At 42.2% G+C, this 17,149-nt stretch overlaps 1 protein-coding gene across 2 annotated transcripts; it reads left to right on the top strand.

Annotated features, from left to right (window-relative positions):
* Positions 1 to 731: 731 nt before the first annotated feature.
* LOC145941318 (cell adhesion molecule 3-like) lies at positions 732 to 14,492 on the top strand. 2 transcript variants are annotated; one of them, XM_083047391.1, is made up of 6 exons: positions 732 to 3,650; positions 8,947 to 9,155; positions 10,630 to 10,765; positions 12,302 to 12,435; positions 13,451 to 13,757; positions 14,064 to 14,492. In XM_083047391.1, exons 1-6 carry the CDS (start codon positions 3,614 to 3,616, stop codon positions 14,078 to 14,080), a joined length of 840 nt encoding a protein of 279 aa, XP_082903517.1. In that variant the 5' UTR covers positions 732 to 3,613; the 3' UTR covers positions 14,081 to 14,492. The 2 variants fall into 2 exon arrangements, with proteins under 2 accessions (XP_082903517.1, XP_082903516.1); XM_083047390.1 differs by having other exon boundaries at positions 738 to 3,650; positions 14,091 to 14,492.
* Positions 14,493 to 17,149: the final 2,657 nt, after the last annotated feature.

Raw genomic sequence — 17,149 nt, 5'->3', positions numbered from 1 at the left:
GATTCGAAAGAAGTAACAACGCCTCGCCTCGACTCGGTCAATGCTGCGTTAACGCAGAGTCGCTAGTCATCCCCGTCGCTCGCTTTCCATCCCCCGATGCGAGAGGCAGCGACGACGAGGGTGAGAGCGAGGGTTCCATGCGATGAGGGTGGCGAGACGCGAAAGGAGGGAGAAGAAAGTAGCGATTCTCTTTTACGGAGCGAGCTCATGCCTTGAAAATGTCGGCGTCGGCGAAACGATCGACGGCGCGTCGCGAATTCTCGTTTATCAGCGACGCCCCGTTCCCGAAGAGTGACGGCGAAATGTTGGAACGATAACTCGTCGCTCGTTGCATATTAATGCATCTATCCCGGATGAGCGCTATTTATATAATCGGTAGCGGTCGTTTCGATGCTGCGCGTCCTTCATTGAGACTGATGGAACATTCGAGGACATAAAAACGAACATCTTCTATTTATACGAGAAAGGATTCGAGTTCGTTAACTTCTGCGATTCTTCCCCCAATCGGGATTATTTCCGGCAAGATTGAATGGCGATTGAGGGCGCTTATACATCCCTCGAGTATCCGCGTCAGAGTTTATTGAGACGTTTTAGATTACAGGGAAAATTCGTATTGCAATTTTCAATATTTTTATAACTTGCGCGATTAGACGAGCGATTTTTTGTTTTCTCTTAAAAAAAATATCGGATTGACACGATTGCAGAGACTAGTCTGAATCGATCGTATTATAATTTTATGATAAATTCACGATTCGCTGCGATAGAACACGGTAGTCTGTTGGATAATTCGCAGCGAATTCCCGAATGAATCGTAATTAAGATGTTAAACAAACGCCGAACACGGGGCCAATGGGTTATTAATTAGCCTGCTATTCATTCGCGCAATCGCGTCCCTATGAATCCGAAATGAGATCGTGTTTCCTCCCTTTCCCTTCCCTCCGCGATCATCATCATCCGCCTGTTGTAGCGCAATTCTACGGTGTCACCAGACGCGGCCGGATTGACAAGTGCAAAGATGATTATTAACGTCACTCACGCAAACTGGAATGAAAAAATTAGCCGTGTGATTTTTTTTCTAACAAGTATATTTTTTCTCGCGCGATTAACCGCTCTACCTCTTCTCATTTTTGCGACAGGGGAAGAGAGATTTCTTTCACGGCTCCAGTCCGCCGTATACAATCAGATGCATTTCAGCGCGAACGACCTGCTGCCTCGAGCTGAAAACGTACCATCGATCTTCCCGCGTCTCACCAGAGACCTTTCAGGTTTATTGCAGCGTAAATAGGACCTACAGAAGGATCATTTACCCGCGCACACCGCCAAAGGCGCGACTCGTATATTCATTCTCTCTCTTGCATTCGCGATGCGTGTTGACGCGATTTACTTACGACAGGAACATTTATCGCGCGGAAATTCACCGGCTTGGCGCATCGCGGGTAATTCAATCAGGGGGACGATGGGTGAGTGTAATTAGTTTATCCGGAAACGCGCGGTACATGTATGTGCGAGAAGTGTCCGGCGTGAATTTAAATTTCCCCGTGTAAATGTGTCGTCCGACGTAACGACACAAATATTGGTTTGTCGATGCCATTTAATGGACATGCAGCTACGCGTAGATGCAATAATGATTAAAGTTATTTATATTCCTGACGAGGAGTCGGAGTCTAAATTGGAACGTGCAACGAGGAGATTTACGCGCGGCTTGATTTCGCGGAGAAACGCGGATACGACGAGTGACAAAGCTAATATAAAAATGCACCATCAAAGTCGAGAGACACTTTTCAAGTTTCGGAGGATTATTATTTCGCCTTAGTTTCTTAATTGGACACGCGAGACCGAAAGCTGCTCGGCGGACGTAAATTCGTTTTTTAATTAAAATTAACATCATCTGAAAGAAGAGAACGGAGATTACGCAAGCTGCGCCGATTGAGAATCGAACAATCCTTTCGCAAAGTTACTCGAGGGGATTGCGGGAGTCTATGTCCGGTTCTGTGATTTACGTTTTTTTTTTTATTTGATGACGTCATGCAATCGATGTACAAACACACGCCAATGTTATTTACGCAAACCACGCAATCGTGTTGTACTACTGCGATACGACCCTCTTTGTCCATTCCACTTTCTTGTATTACATCGAGGTGGGCGACAACGATAAATAATCGAGGATATCCGTGTATTCCTCCCCGTGTGTATGATACTCTTCATGTAAGTTATGTTCGTACATTTTTCTGGAGGATAAAGGCTGAACAATATCTATGCTGCCGACAAGTCGCGTTCATTGTGTTACGTTTTAACTGCTCTACCGGAAATAGCCAGGACGGGACAATATTTTTGTAAGCAAACAGATGAACAAATATCCTGGATTGATCGTTTCTTTTATTTAAACTTTTGGCCATAAATCTTTTTCTCTTATTTCTTTATTAAAGTAAGGTAGTTTTATATACTCTCTGATATAGACGTATAGATATATAAATATACATATGTAAGAGTATACAAATATATGAAAAAATAACTAAGTAACTACACAATCGAGGTATATAACAATCAAATAACAATTACCCTTTGTCGAAAAATTAATCGCAATTATTTATCAAGATCAATCCTGGCAAGAGAGGCGGAATGTACAAATACTCTAAACAAGGAACAAAGCAGTCTTTTCGCTCGAATAGACACTCGGATAAAATACAGCGATACAGAACAGCCAGACCTGCAAATAGACAAACGGATAGGTTGGTCTGATAGAATATCGATAGCGGGATCTCTCGAAAAAGGACGAAGGAAATACATCGCGCACTACAAGACCGCCCGCCACGTAAGCAAGAGCGCGTTTATCCCGCAAATGCATACACATCCTCATCCACACATATACACACGGGGGCAGAAAGGGGAACTGGCCTATCGAAGGGGAGCCCCAGCTCTCGGGGTTGTTCGGAATCTATCGGTGGACCAGATTTTACTCGTATACGTACGCACATTCACCCCCGCGGCGCCATCGGGGGATGCGTGTTGCCTCGTGTACGTGTCTTCATATTATATGTATGTATAATATCCAAGTCACACCAAGACACCATATGCGGGGGCGCAAGCGCGCTCTCGCACGATTGTGTTCGCGCATTCGCGACGCGCGCGTCGTCGGCTCCGCGCCGTCGTCGTTTCGCGAGGAAATTGATTCTGCGCGAAACGCAACCGGGGGGGTTCCAGCGGAGCCAGCCGTGCAACCACCAGAGAGAAGCCGGGCTCGGCGGATCGCGCATATCCGGGGTATTTTATTCGGGTAATCGCAGATCGCCGCGTAAACGCACAGAGTCGACGACCCCAGTCATCACCCGGCGTATATTATGTAAGGGAAATGTTGCCGCCTCTGTCGTCGCTCTCGTTTCTCTCTACGTTACGCGTCGTCGGTTATTACTGCTGCTGCTTTTGCTGCTGCTGAAGAGCCTCACGGATATAGGCAAGAGGGAAAGAGAGAGATAGAGAGAGAAGCCGCGCGGAGAGGTGCCTCTCCGGACGACATGCGAAGAGACGCTTTCGATGCGACGACGATAGACGACGAGCGAGGATCGCAGACAGCCCTAGTCAGTCACGTCGACGAGGACGACCGACAAGAGCATCCATGGAATTGAAAATCCTGCTGTGGGTTCACATCGTGGGTAAGTCTCTTGGCCTTCTTGCGACGTGACGCGCCTTCATCCCCTGCATCCCTTGCGTATGATGCACTGCGTGTTTCTCCGCACACGCATGCGACACATAGAATCTCCTTCTTTTTCACACATTCGGTTTATCAATGTTACAGTTCTGTCGTCGCTGTTATGTCGACGACAGACAGGCGTTCTCCGGAACGTTTTCGTGTTCTGCAAAAATCGCGTGTCTCCCAAGTGTGCGACTCGCTCGCTGGCTGCTTTATATACGTTCACATCGCCCCCACAGGCAGTATATATTCGATATAGATCCGTGTCCCCCGTCGACCGAATTGCGGATTGCTTGCACCCGATAGCTATCGATGAGAATAGATTGCATGTACGCAAACTATTCCGTTCCTATCGAAACATCGAGATGGATCTTTGCGTCATCAATGACATACCTTAAGTTTCGAGTCACTGTAAAACAAACTGAATCATGCACAAATATTATATGAGAATATCTGTTTGCAGACCGATGGTATAAATTTTACATGTGCACCTATATTCGACTTTTCTCGGTCCAATTTTATTACTACGTTAAGCTCAGACAATAAATTAATTATTGATTACGTTAAATTGGGATTAAATCAAATTACGCCGATATTATATTAAGCATAATTAAATTATCTTATCATTATCATACAAAAATGCTGTGGTGTATGCCAAACATGCTGTGTGCCAAACTATAAGAAATTCTAGTCACGAGAGAGAACGACTATATACATTTCTATCATGATAATTTCGTTCCGTCGTAAAAGGTACCTGAGCGCTCTGGGTCAGCGAGAGAGAGAGAGAGAGAGAGAGAGAGAGAGAGACACTTTTTTTATGATATCTCCAAGAAAGTTCCCTCATTACGGATATTAGCATAAAGTGCACGCATATATCATGCATGTACATACATACGTGCGAGGATTGCGAAACGTCGTAAGTACGCATATATGTATATCCCTACATATATAGGTAACGCGATGCGAACGATGTTAGGGATGAATGTCGAGGGATGTTTGTTGGATTGTCAGGATTTCACGGAGGCACGCGAAATGGATTTCTCGGAGTACGAAACTCGATGGGCGTTGTTTCTTGCGGCGAGAACACAAAGTGTAAAAACTATTAACGGAGAGACACAGACACACGCGTCTCTCCGGATGAGAGAGGGATCCTCTTCTTAGCGAGAAGAGATCAGCGGCGGGACTCCAGGAATGACAGGGTCGTTGGCCGTTCGCCGTAAAACGTGCGGGCGTTCCTCGTAATGGGGCATTAACGAATTTAACGAATTCCCATCTCGACGGTATAATCGCATTAATGGCATTCCGGCGAATGCGATTTTATGACACACGCAGAGAGCGGAGAGCTCTCCGCGAATGAATTCGCGCTCCGACGATCTGCCGCTTCGATACTCTCTGCTTTCTTTCTCCCTTTCTGTCTGTCGTCGATGTCTTTCTTCCCTAACGTCATTGGAACAATCGAATATTCGATCGTCTTGAAACTTTGCGGAGTAATCCGATCTTTATTCGCGACTCTTCTAAGCTTGCAAATGGAAGCTGCATGTGTTCGCCGCTTTGGGCGCTTGCTTTTCTTTTAAAAATGCATATATATGTACTTCGAAAATAGCTTTTGTCGATATTAGTTCTTTTGACAATCTTTTTTTTATCCTCATCTTATTTGTGGTGCATAATTTTGTATCACAATAGATTAATATATACTTAAAAAAATCATCTTTATCGGTTTGTTCGATAGAAATTACTAATAAGTCATGAATCATTAAATCGATAAACCAAAATTGTCGAAATTATTACGCTGATATTGATAAGAGGCACTCATAAAGAATACATTCCATATGCATCAATAACGAATGACAAACTGAAATTGGCAATAATTTAAGAGTTTAATACTAAAAGTATAGATATATATGGGAAAATAATTTCAATGTTTTTTCATCATAACAAAAATAAATGGCACAAAGAGATACTTTTTTTCTATAGGATATCGATAATTAGATTTATTGAAAATTATAACAATTTCTTACAAATAATAACGATTGATAAATGAAGTGCAAAACACATTCCACGTTATCAATATCATAAAGACTAACGCATCTGTCGTTAACAAACATTTTGTTTCGAAAACGATGAGTACCGTACAAGTTGATCATTGAACGGATGCAAAAATTCGATATTAAACGAGGTACGTATCTCTCTCACGTCGAACATTAACGTTTTTATACTCGCGAAAAGCGAATTATTAAAAATTCGTTCCTTCTCGCTCTTGGAAAAGTGACAGAACTTGGCTGTTATCTATATACGCGCACCATTCATAATGTAGCATCCAGGAGGGGTGCTCGCAATTGTTCCGCTATTACGTTATTGCGATTTATCGGTTGTAAAAAAAGGAACAATGGTATAATTCAGATAACGCTGCTATTCGCGATATCTCAAAGTACTCTTACGAGGAAGCATGTGTGTGCTAGTCGATGATTTCGTTCGATCGTGCGAGCCTTCGCCGGCTCTCTGACAAAAGATAAGCTCCCTATTGAGGCTCACGGGAGTGCGAAACGTCGAAGTGATACGGGCCTCATTCTCTCTCTCTCTCTCTCCCTGGAAAACGCGTCGCTTCGCTCGGCAGCTAATTAAGCCGATCGCTCTACCGAACATCATATCCGTTTTGCGGATCTGCTCGCGCGATTGTCCGATCGGGCGAAATCGCATTCATTGCGCGAGAGCAGTCCGTTAAACCGAGCGTATCGCCATTAGGGACTAGTGTAAGCGAATTAAGCCGAGTCCGTTTCTCGTATCGGCATCGGGATATTCCGAATCGAGATGAGTCTCTGCTTCTCGAGCGGAGAGACTCTCTGATGTGCTATTCACTTCGCCACTTCATACTCGGACCCTGGACTGCGAAAATGATTGCGTGACACATCAGACGATTTGCACACGCCCGTTTTTCTTTTTTACCCCTCTTCTGTCTGGTTTTTTTTCGCGAGAGAATATAACGCGTTCAACGACGAAAAACTCTCTCTCTCTCTCTCCCGGGTGATTCGAGAGCCAACTCGGCTCGTTAAACCTTCCAGCCTTAATCGTCGTCGCCCGAGAGGGTGGTTACGTTCCTCGTGCGTGCTTATCTGTTTCTTTCGCACGACGGCACGTTCGTCACTTTCAGTCTCGACAGGACGATAGCAAGTCCTGGCGTCTCGAGTGTAAGGGCGGACACTTACTTCAGTGTTCCTCCCTCTTTCTTCTACTCGTCAGTCTTGTCGCACAAATCTGCTTTTTATTAACGACTAACGACCGATTGCGCAAGAGAGAGAGAGAGAGAGATTGTGTTCTCGTGGTTTTGTAACTAAATACCCGTAAGCTCTCCGTAAAGTGCCTCTAAACGGTGGAAGAAGGAGAAAGGGGGGCATTACGCCGGGATCGTCACACCCTTTAATGCGCTGGGGCAATATTTCCCTACAACTTCCCCGAAACTTTCATCCAATCCGCGGAACTGCGAGTCGGATTATATCGATCCCGAGAAAAGAAATGTTAAGAGCTTCTCTTCTCCGACGCGCGGAAAAGTTCGCGTTGAAAATGTCGCGTTGAAATCGTTATTTGTTACGTGTACTGCACATGAATCATTTACACGGCAACTTTTTAATATCGCAGATTTCCTTTACATAAACAGAATTTCCAATTTAAATTTAACTATGTTGTTTCACTATAGAAGAACGTGATAAATGAGAAAATTTTTATTTTATATATATATACATATGTATAAAATTTAAAGTTTTAAATTACTCTCTTTTTCAAGATACAATACGCTTGGAAGATCCGCAATTAGTAAACAATCGTCCATAATAGGACTCCAATTCATGGAGCAAGGCACGGAATATATGTGTGGAAATTTATAGATTTATTACATAATGCTTAGTGCAAAACTCGCGACATAAATAGCTGTAAAATGGAAGGGGGTCGGTTCTGAAAGGGGGTCGAACAATCGTCTCTCGAATATATCGGCACGCGAAAATTTCCCGAAGCGCGCGGCACGGACCGAAATTCATACGGAAACGCGTAAGTTCTGTTTCTCGCGTGTGAGATCGATTCCATTTCTCGTGAATGAGAAAATTTGGTCGGCACCGCGAGGACGGCAAAGGGGGCAAAGGGGAACAGGGGCAACGCGAAAGGATTGTATTCGCGATCGATAGAGGATTCCGACGGTCGGCGTTGGGGATACGCCGAATAATTTCGAATTCGCGGATGAGAGAGAGAGGTAAAGCGCATTTTGCGCATCGTCATTATTATAAGAAACTATTTCTCGCGGGGTCGTATTATATTCGCGGCTGCTTTCATTACGGGGACTTCCTCGTAATGACGATGTCGCTCTGATAACCAGTCGCGTAGCTGTTTGCAACGACGACGAAGCCCAGTGGTTCCCAAAGCTCTCTTTTGAGCAACGCAGGATCATTTGATCTAATTAAAAGATGAGGCTTCCTTACGACGTTCGCGCAGAACGGTCCTGGAAATATAATCTTTTAATTAACGTAATGTATCCTTTTTATCGGCCTTTTGTTTCGTCGTCGAGCGTAGCGCACGAATAAGGCACGATAGAAGGAGAAGATATGATTATTTTCATTTACGGTTGTGCGCGATTTCAAGAAAGAGATAGATTATTACTTTCGCATATCGTCGCATCATCAATCTAAAGATAGCGAGGTGATATTTTTAGCGACGTTGAAACACGGAGAAAAGTGGTCCATGCGCGAAAATACCACGTCAAAGTAGACTATCTCTTGAATTTTATAAAATCGATATCTATAGAATATTATGAGAGAGAGAGAGAGAGAGAGAGACCCGCGGCACGTACATACCTTTATTCAACTAGTCCTTCGGCAAGACATAAAAGAGCCCGTCACTTTTCCTATTTGGGAGGCACTGCCCGCAAACGTAATCGATGAGGTATGCATCGCGAGGCGATATTCAGAGCTGCCTCTCATGACATGACACGGCAGAAACTCACCTTCGGCTTTCATTTCCTCTTTTCCCCCGGGGGCATGAGTCGAGATTCGGATCCATACGCGAGTATCCTCTGTGAACCGTCCCCTTCTGCATCTGCCCTAATAACCGCGCCGAGATCATCCGTTCCGATATGAGCCGTAGAACCAAACGCAAACTATCTCGTATTGTCGTTTTTAACGACGTATAATACGGTCCTTCCTGCTCCCTCTCTGTCCGATGAAGTAACCAATTAAGTATAATTAACTAACTCTTTTCTTCTTTCCTTGTTTTCTCAGGAATCTGCTCGGGTCTGCGGGAGGTACGCATTCAGTTGCCGACGGCTGTGAAAAAGGGCGATTCGGCGACGTTGAATTGTTGGTACGACACCGAGGGCGACCCGTTGTACGCCGTCAAGTGGTACAAAGGGCGTCGAGAGTTTTATCGCTATGCCCCGAAAGAGAAGCCGCCGGTCAAGACTTTCCCCATCGGAAATCTGACGGTGAAGGTGAGTTCCTTCTTCCTGCTTCCTTCCTTCCCTCCTTCACGAACCCTCTGACGAACGAGCTTACAACCTTTCTATGTCCCGCGAGTCATCGCGAAATCTAGAGATCCTTTCGCGTCCCAGTGGGATCGGGCGGAGAAAAAAAACCGTGTCGAGAAGAGTGAGAGAGGAGAGAGAGGGAGAGGGCAAAAGCGAGGATTTATTGCGGTCGAGAAGTTGCGAATGGAACACGATAACACCGAACGCGCCGGAACGTACAGTTCCTGCTCGATGTATAGCGAGGCGCGTTCTACATATCGGTCGATCGAAGTTTTTGAATTCGAGCTGTCTCCCTACGAGAGGGGTAACTGATGGCCCTCGTCGATGTGTGCTGCTCGTTCTGGTGTCGCGCGCTCTCTCTCCATTAAATTTCACGCGTTTTTGTTTTTCTTTTTGATTTTTTTTAAACGTACAGGAGTTATTGTATCTTTTATTGCAATTTTATGCTCGATTTATAGAATCGTATATTTCATATAGAGAGAGTTTTTTTTCTCTTTAAATATATCTTCGTAACCTTTCAACATATTTTGAACATATCTTGATATTTTACATTATATTGCTTAATAAAGAGATACGTCTGCGGAGAATATTCAATCTTAAATAAAGAATATTCTACTTTATATATATATATATATACTAGGAGAAATCCGCGAATGTCTCATTTACACGCTTCAACCTAGTTGCTTAAAACACCGTCAAATATAATTTTGCGCGCTCCATGTAGAGAGATGCGGTCTAGCAAAGCCCAATGTAGAATTTCGCGTTTCAGACACGTGACAGCTCGGATTACGACCTAATAATGTTTGTTTAACGAATGCCTACAGTGAGATACAACTCTGTCATGATTTGCGAACGTTTTGCATTCGCATACACGTGATTTTTAACGTCGACTCTCTCCCGGTTGCTTACGCTTATTTTTACGGGATCATCCCCAGGTACCCGGAGAGCCGCGGACGTGTTTTCGTTCGAAACTCAATTCGAAAAGCCCGGACACCTTGCTACGATATTTATTACTTTTAATATCGTCGATAACGATTCGCGCGCAATTGGCACTCGGATTGGCAATTGGATGATGTTAAAAAAAAAGGCAAAAAAAAAACAAGCACGAATGCATCGCGAATATTTAACGTAACGGGATAAAAGCGCGGCCGGAGATGCGAGACGAGGGTATCCCATTTGGGAATAAACGAGAGAGCTGATGTATCGAATAACCGGATTGGTCGCGGGTCGCGCGATCGGCAAAAATATCGATCATTAATGGATTGAACCGATTTTTTTTTATACCTGTATCTCTCTCTCGTGATAAAGTGCCGCGCGAACTTTTCGCCGCGAGACTTTTTTCCCGCGATCTTTGGTGTCCTCGATAATCGCGAAGACGAGAACGCCTCGTGCCAGAAGGAACCATAGGATGTAGTAACGAATTACCGTTGTTCCGCAGAAAACGGAGAGCAACGCGACTCAAGTCGTGCTGACAAAGTTGGAATTGGAGGCGGCGGGCGAGTACAGCTGCGAAGTATCAGCTGATGAACCTTCTTTCCACACGGCTATAGTTTACGCGGCGATGAACGTCGTCGGTAAGTATCTCCTCTCTTTAATCCTCTTATTTCTCGTACATTAATAAACTCGGGACGCCGTTAGGATCAACTGTGTAAAAACACGTTGGAGAATCATCGCGAAGGGGGACGATTTGACGCGCGCGTTCGCTTTACAGTGCCCCATCGGGCCTCGTAATATCGCGGAGTCCTATGATAAGGGAAATAATAATAATAATAATAATAAGCGCGTCACTTAAATCGTACTTTCTCGACGCGTCGATAAAACTTTTACGATCGACGACAATTTATTATACGATCGACGAGCCCGCGCGGAACGTTTTAGCGAGAAAAAGCGTCATCTTTCGAAATTTACAAGGGTCGTATCCGGCTATATATTCCGACAACATAAATTGCAATTTTGCAAGATTCTGTCATTAAAATGTGGCATCCGATAAATTCAGCGCCAACAACCCGGGTCCACTTCCTTCCGAAGAATACCCTGTAATCTATTCCGATATTACGTATACGTGCGGAGCTCTCTTCTTCTCATCGGAGAGAATTAAATATCTTTTTTAATTACTCTCGTGTCTCTCGCGCACGTCATAACCAGCCTCGCTCGCGAATGAAAAACAAGAAATATATGTATATCCGTGAAAACGCTCGCTCGTGTTTCCGATGCGACACAAATCTTTCGAAAGAACGGATCCGCTCAATATTCGCGCATCTCGCGTCAGAGCGGCGACATTTTTATCCGTCATGCGTTTTCCGCCGCCGTAAAGGCGCGACGAAGCATACGAATTTACGTCCTTCGTAAAAAGCTAAAAAAAAAAAAAAAGTAATATTTCGCGAGCGGGGACTCTGACGGTGACACAACGTGCGGATGCTTGTAATAATTGCGTGCACATGCGTTGTATATACATGCGTACGACGTTATAAAGAGACGGTCGGACACGCAAAAATCGAAGCCATATCGTAAGAAAAGAGAGTTTCTTCTACGAGCGATACGAGAATACGAGGGGAGAGCGTTCGTTCCCTCGTATCGACCGACCGTCACCACCGCCGAAAGTTTCGGGCTGTGTCGGGCTTTGGTGAACGTCGACGGGTCCGGTCAAGCCCGGTCAAAGCGACGACGACTCGGCTGCACGCAAGCTCGTGCGAATGTTTAGACGCGTGTATACATACATACAGGGTATCCCAGACCTAGCCAGTCACCTTTTACATACATATGTATTCTGTGATTTCAATGTCAGTCCTTGTCAGAAAGTCCTTATCGAGAAGCTAATACTTATTAATTTATGTGCAGTTAAAAAGAAGAGAAGAATTTCCTTGAAAATTATCCTCTCTCATCATCAGTTTCCAATAAACTCTTTGAGATTTATAATTTGAGAATATATTTTTTAGAAGAATATGTTTTTTAATAAAGAAAGTTCTTTAAAACTTATGTGAAAAAAAAGAATGACAGTTCGATATTTTCGCTGAGCAAACATTTATCAAAAATATGACGATTCATAAAGATTGAAGAGCTTAGATCTGGGACACTCGGTATTATACACGGAATATATCTTGCCTTCGCAGAATTACCCTCTCAGATGCCGTCGATACAAGGGCTAAAGAGGAAATACCATGTTGACGATACGCTGCGTTTGAACTGTACATCCGGCCGGAGCAAGCCAGCCGCGAATCTCACTTGGTATATCAACGATCGACAGGTATGCTCCAACTGCTAATGATGGTAATGCGCGTGTGGTTAGACGAGAGGAGAGATGGAAAGGAATGGGAACGGTGGAGGAGGGAGAGAAACAGATACCTCTATTTAGTTTACCTTGGCTTTGATCCATTATCCCTGATCAAACGTCGGAGACAAGGGAGCTTATGGGATACCTTCCTCCTCGACATGTTCCAAAGTTAGAGAGGGCAACGTTCGCAGGATGGGAAATCATTCAACATTCTGATCTCTTCTCGCGATCGATGTACAGTATATTTCCATAAATATCCTTTGGACTTAATTAAGATGCTATTGAAATAGGATAATTTGGAATGTTCGGAAATTCTTTTAAATCTTTAAGTAGCCAATACGTCAATACGTCAAAATATCTTAAATTCTAAATGTTACAGATAATATTCTGGAAACTGTGCTCTTAAATTGAAAATTTTCTAGAAGCTTATAGCGAGTTTTACAATTTAAAATACTTTTTCATAAAAACATTATTTTCACAAAATAGCTTTCATAATTACCTTACATTAACGTACACGTACGTAAATTATTTCACGTGCTGGATACGAATACTATGGAAAAATGAAATCGCCATCCTACCAACAATTTATATAACAACGGCATTAAAAACGTATGAAATAACGCAAAAGAATGATTTTTCATTTTTATAACGTAATATCAGTTAAATGTATAATTGTAATTTATCTTGCAATAGTGTGTTCATCCTTTTATATTGTCAACTCACTGCGTACCGATTAAATCGATTAATAAAACTTGATTATTTTATATTTTAAGATTAAAATTATTTGAAATAATTTATACTTCCGTCAAAGCACATGTATGGGCTCTAAATGCATGAGTGATCAAAAAAATTAATAAGCTTTCGTTATCAATTATTACTTTTTTTTCACACATACATATATATCTCTATAGTTGTCCACATATACGTTCAGAAAAATTTTAGATATCGTTGATTGATTTTTGTCTTTTTTATGTTCTTTCTTCCTCAGCCTCTCAAGTCGTACGTTCGCATGTACAGCCCGCTCGACACGAACGAATCGGAGTGGCAAGTCTCGCAAATTGGCCTCCAGTTCCTGGTTACGTCCGAGCATTTCATGACCGGCAAACTGAAAATACGTTGCAGCGCGTCGATATACGATATTTATTGGCAGAGCACGGAGGTCAGCACCGAGGAAGATCGGCCACGGGTGATACATTACGAGCCGGCCGCGACTATGGTCGGCATCGACTACTTGCAGCCGCCGCCGAATTTTCAGACCGGTCAGAAGAAGCCCGACGGGCAGGTCGGAGTGAAAGGTAAAAGCTTCTTCTTATCTTTTATTATTTCAAAGGAGCAGTTCGATAAAATACACGTTCTCGCGAATATTTCTCGCTTATTTATCGAAATTCGAGAACCTCGAGAATTTTAACACGAACGAGGGTGCCTATATAGATCGCTTTATTTTGAACCGAGCTTGAACACAACATCCGAAGAGCTCTTTGAACGAGCACGTTTGTATTACGTACAGTCGAGGCATTCAGAAAACCGTGGTCTTTGAAGCATTCTAAATTCCTCCACGTCTTAATCGAGCGAGAAAAAGCAAGAAGGATCTATTATCACAGACCGTCTCGTTCGATAATCTTTTGCAGTGCTGGGGTCCTCCACGGTGAACCGGCGACCCTCGACGAGGCTCGTATTGGAATTGTTTGCGCTTCTTCTAATCGTCATTCGTTAAAGGCGTATCGTGCATCGTTCGGGAAACGCGCTTTGGAACACTTTGCGTATGTCGACGTGCTTGTGAGAGGAGAGCTCGCGAGGCGCTTTGTGCGATGATGACGTTTCCTCTATGGGATCGCCTCGGATCGCCACGACAGCAGCAATATACAACCGGAGCGAACACAGGGAGCTCCTTGGGCCACGTCAAGGCGTTGAAACCTGAAAGGCTTGTTCGTATGGCGGAGGGATGGAAGTGACGGGGCGCGGCTGGGAGTTCGATCTGCTTCGGGGAGGGACAGGAGAAACTAAAGAAAAAAAAAAAAAAAAAAAAACAATTGACGATACGAGGACAAACTCTTACGAGATGATTTATTCGACGTTCACACATCCAATGATCAACGAATGTTGCAAAAAGCACTATAGCGACGACTGGATATACAGCTGGATATTCTTACGATATATATGTATATTACGATATATATATATCGGGAGATATTTTTTATTATTATTAGATCATGTACTCTTGCTTCCTTCCAGCGGGATAATGTGTTTGCAATGTGTAGGTATACATATATATTATATATATAGCACGTTTTGTCGCATCGTATGGAAAGATAGTTTTTTTTTCGTACTTTTATAACTCAGAAAGAGACTATAATGTGTAACATGAATGTACGTGCGTATTCCTCGACAGCATACAAATATACATACACACATAATACATATAATACACGCATATGCAGAGACATGTATGTACGCGACAAACGCGAATGCGTAAAAAAAAAAACATTATTCGACACACATGCTTACACTTATCAACACCACATACACTTTCTCTCTCTGTACGAATAATCGATAAGTGAAAAGTGATCGAGGATATATTGCGGCCCGCCTAAGTATTTTACAGTGTGCGAGATGATGTACCTGAATCGGATATTCGCGCGAACTTCTTTTGTGTTGCTATTTAGAGACAATATACTAATAAGCGAGGAAAAAAATGTGTGCTATATCGAGTTATATAATAACGACAACTTTGTGTATCTCGATTATTCCATATTTCGTATTAAAGTGTAACTAATTTATTAACAAAGCTGATTTAATTGATGTACAGACTTATGGAGTTTATTATAAATTCATTTAACTAAATTGTGTTCTCCTGTGTGTGTTTATCCGTGTGTGAATATATTCCTCCATTTCTCACATTTGGCTGCAATTCAAAAAACCGTTCATATTCTAATATTTTCTTCACTATGCAAATAGACTCTATTGTCCGCTGTGTATTCATCAAATATCGGCTGATGAAATCATAAATTATATCGCCCGCAATTTCAGCTTATCGATTTTCATTTTAAATTGAGCATTTTCGGCGAATATTTTGATGTGTCTGTAAATCGCATTCAAATCGCCCTGTAAGAAAAACGCAAAATTCTATTCTATAAGAATAGAATATCGCAAAAAAGAGTGTCGAATAAAATACTTTTTTTTGCGTATAACAATCTCTGGATGAATATTGGCATCTCGGCGCTAATATGGCTATAAAAAAATATAATTCTTACAATAATAAGCGCAGCGATACCAGTACAAAACAATTATATTCTGCGTGTTGCTAGGAAGCAGAATTTAATTGTTACTCGTTATTTTATTTATGCGTTGCGTCGACGGTGTGTTAATTTTATTTTCTATATATACGTTATATACCCAATATCTTTATTCATTTTAAACGATCCGAATCGGTGTTAAAACAATGCCGCTGCATAAATAATGCAAGCGAACGCGAAAGAAGAGGGCTATATGCCACAGTGAAAACGCACACATGATTCCCACGAACATTAAATAAAATATCGTTCGACAAAAGCGCGCGTTAATTCGCTTGGCGAATCGAGGAAACGCCGCTTTGCGGATTATTATATTTATTTATGCATGACCGACGTGTGTGCACACGCCGTTAATGTGATAACTCGATTATTGCACGCCGTAATGTTTACCGTATACCGCTATGTGAAACACATATATGTAACTGGGCGAGTACTGATACTTGTGAGTTTGTAATAGAGTGCCAGGAAGTGCGGGTTACTGTCCTGAGATATCGACTTTGCTGACTGTGACAATTATGTCTTTTCTTCTTCTTGTTCTTCTTCTTTAGATCTCACAAGTTTCAGCTATAATTTCCAATTATTAATAATTTTTTAATTATTACGGTCAATTTTTACGATACGCGCAATTGAATTGATGAATGTGACAAATTCGAGCAGAACAATTTTAAAAACAATTTTCAAAAATAATATAATTTTATAATTTGACAAAGAAATATTAAATTATTTAAAAATTTTCATTTTATGAATATTTAATCGAAATGATCGCGATAAGATGGTCTTAAAAAATCTCTTTCTCTCTCTTATCTCTCTTTTCTCTTTTATCTCCTAAGCATCGTTTTGAATATACGGTTGAAGTGCTCGCAGAATGCAATAGTATAACAATCTGTGAACGTGATTATTGACTGAAATGCTCCTCTTGTCAGCATGGAGATTGTAGTTTTCTCAAAGAGTTCTGTAAAGGTGCTTCAATAACGAAGAAACTGAATTCTTTATTCGCGCCCCGAAGTTATAAATTTTTTTTCAGTTTTACATTTTTCTAGTATTTCACGCAATCGCTACATGAATAAATAATATATGAATAAATTTTTATGAAATAAATGCGGTTTGAGCGAAAAAAAAAAAAAAATTACAATTCACAGCTAAACATTCATAATTTATGTAGAATAAAGGATCCTCTCGTCACTTCAGTTGCCACTTGTAATTGCCGTGATATGATGAAAGAAAACAGACGTCATTCGGCAGCTGCAAACACGTATTGCGTGATTTAGTGACTCGAAGCTTATACATATAATCTCGCTCATTCGATGCTGCTCGTTTGTGCGAAAAAAAACATTAAATTTCTCTCCGCCGAAATAAACAGAATAAAATTAATTATTATTAATTGTAAATGTGCAAGA

The sequence above is a fragment of the Prenolepis imparis genome, unplaced genomic scaffold, assembly GCF_030444845.1.
Source record: "Prenolepis imparis isolate NDT839.2.m4 unplaced genomic scaffold, iyPreImpa1.0 SCAF_10, whole genome shotgun sequence".
Taxonomy (NCBI): Eukaryota; Metazoa; Arthropoda; class Insecta; order Hymenoptera; family Formicidae; genus Prenolepis; species Prenolepis imparis.
This window is presented reverse-complemented; position numbering and strand designations above follow the sequence as displayed.

Coding starts and splice junctions, on each gene's coding strand:
- LOC145941318 (XM_083047390.1), top strand. CDS start 3,614: ATGGAATTGAAAATCCTGCTGTGGGTTCACATCGTGG. Junction 9,156..10,629: donor TCGGAAATCTGACGGTGAAG/GTGAGTTCCTTC, acceptor GTTGTTCCGCAG/AAAACGGAGAGCAACGCGAC. Junction 10,766..12,301: donor CGCGGCGATGAACGTCGTCG/GTAAGTATCTCC, acceptor TTGCCTTCGCAG/AATTACCCTCTCAGATGCCG.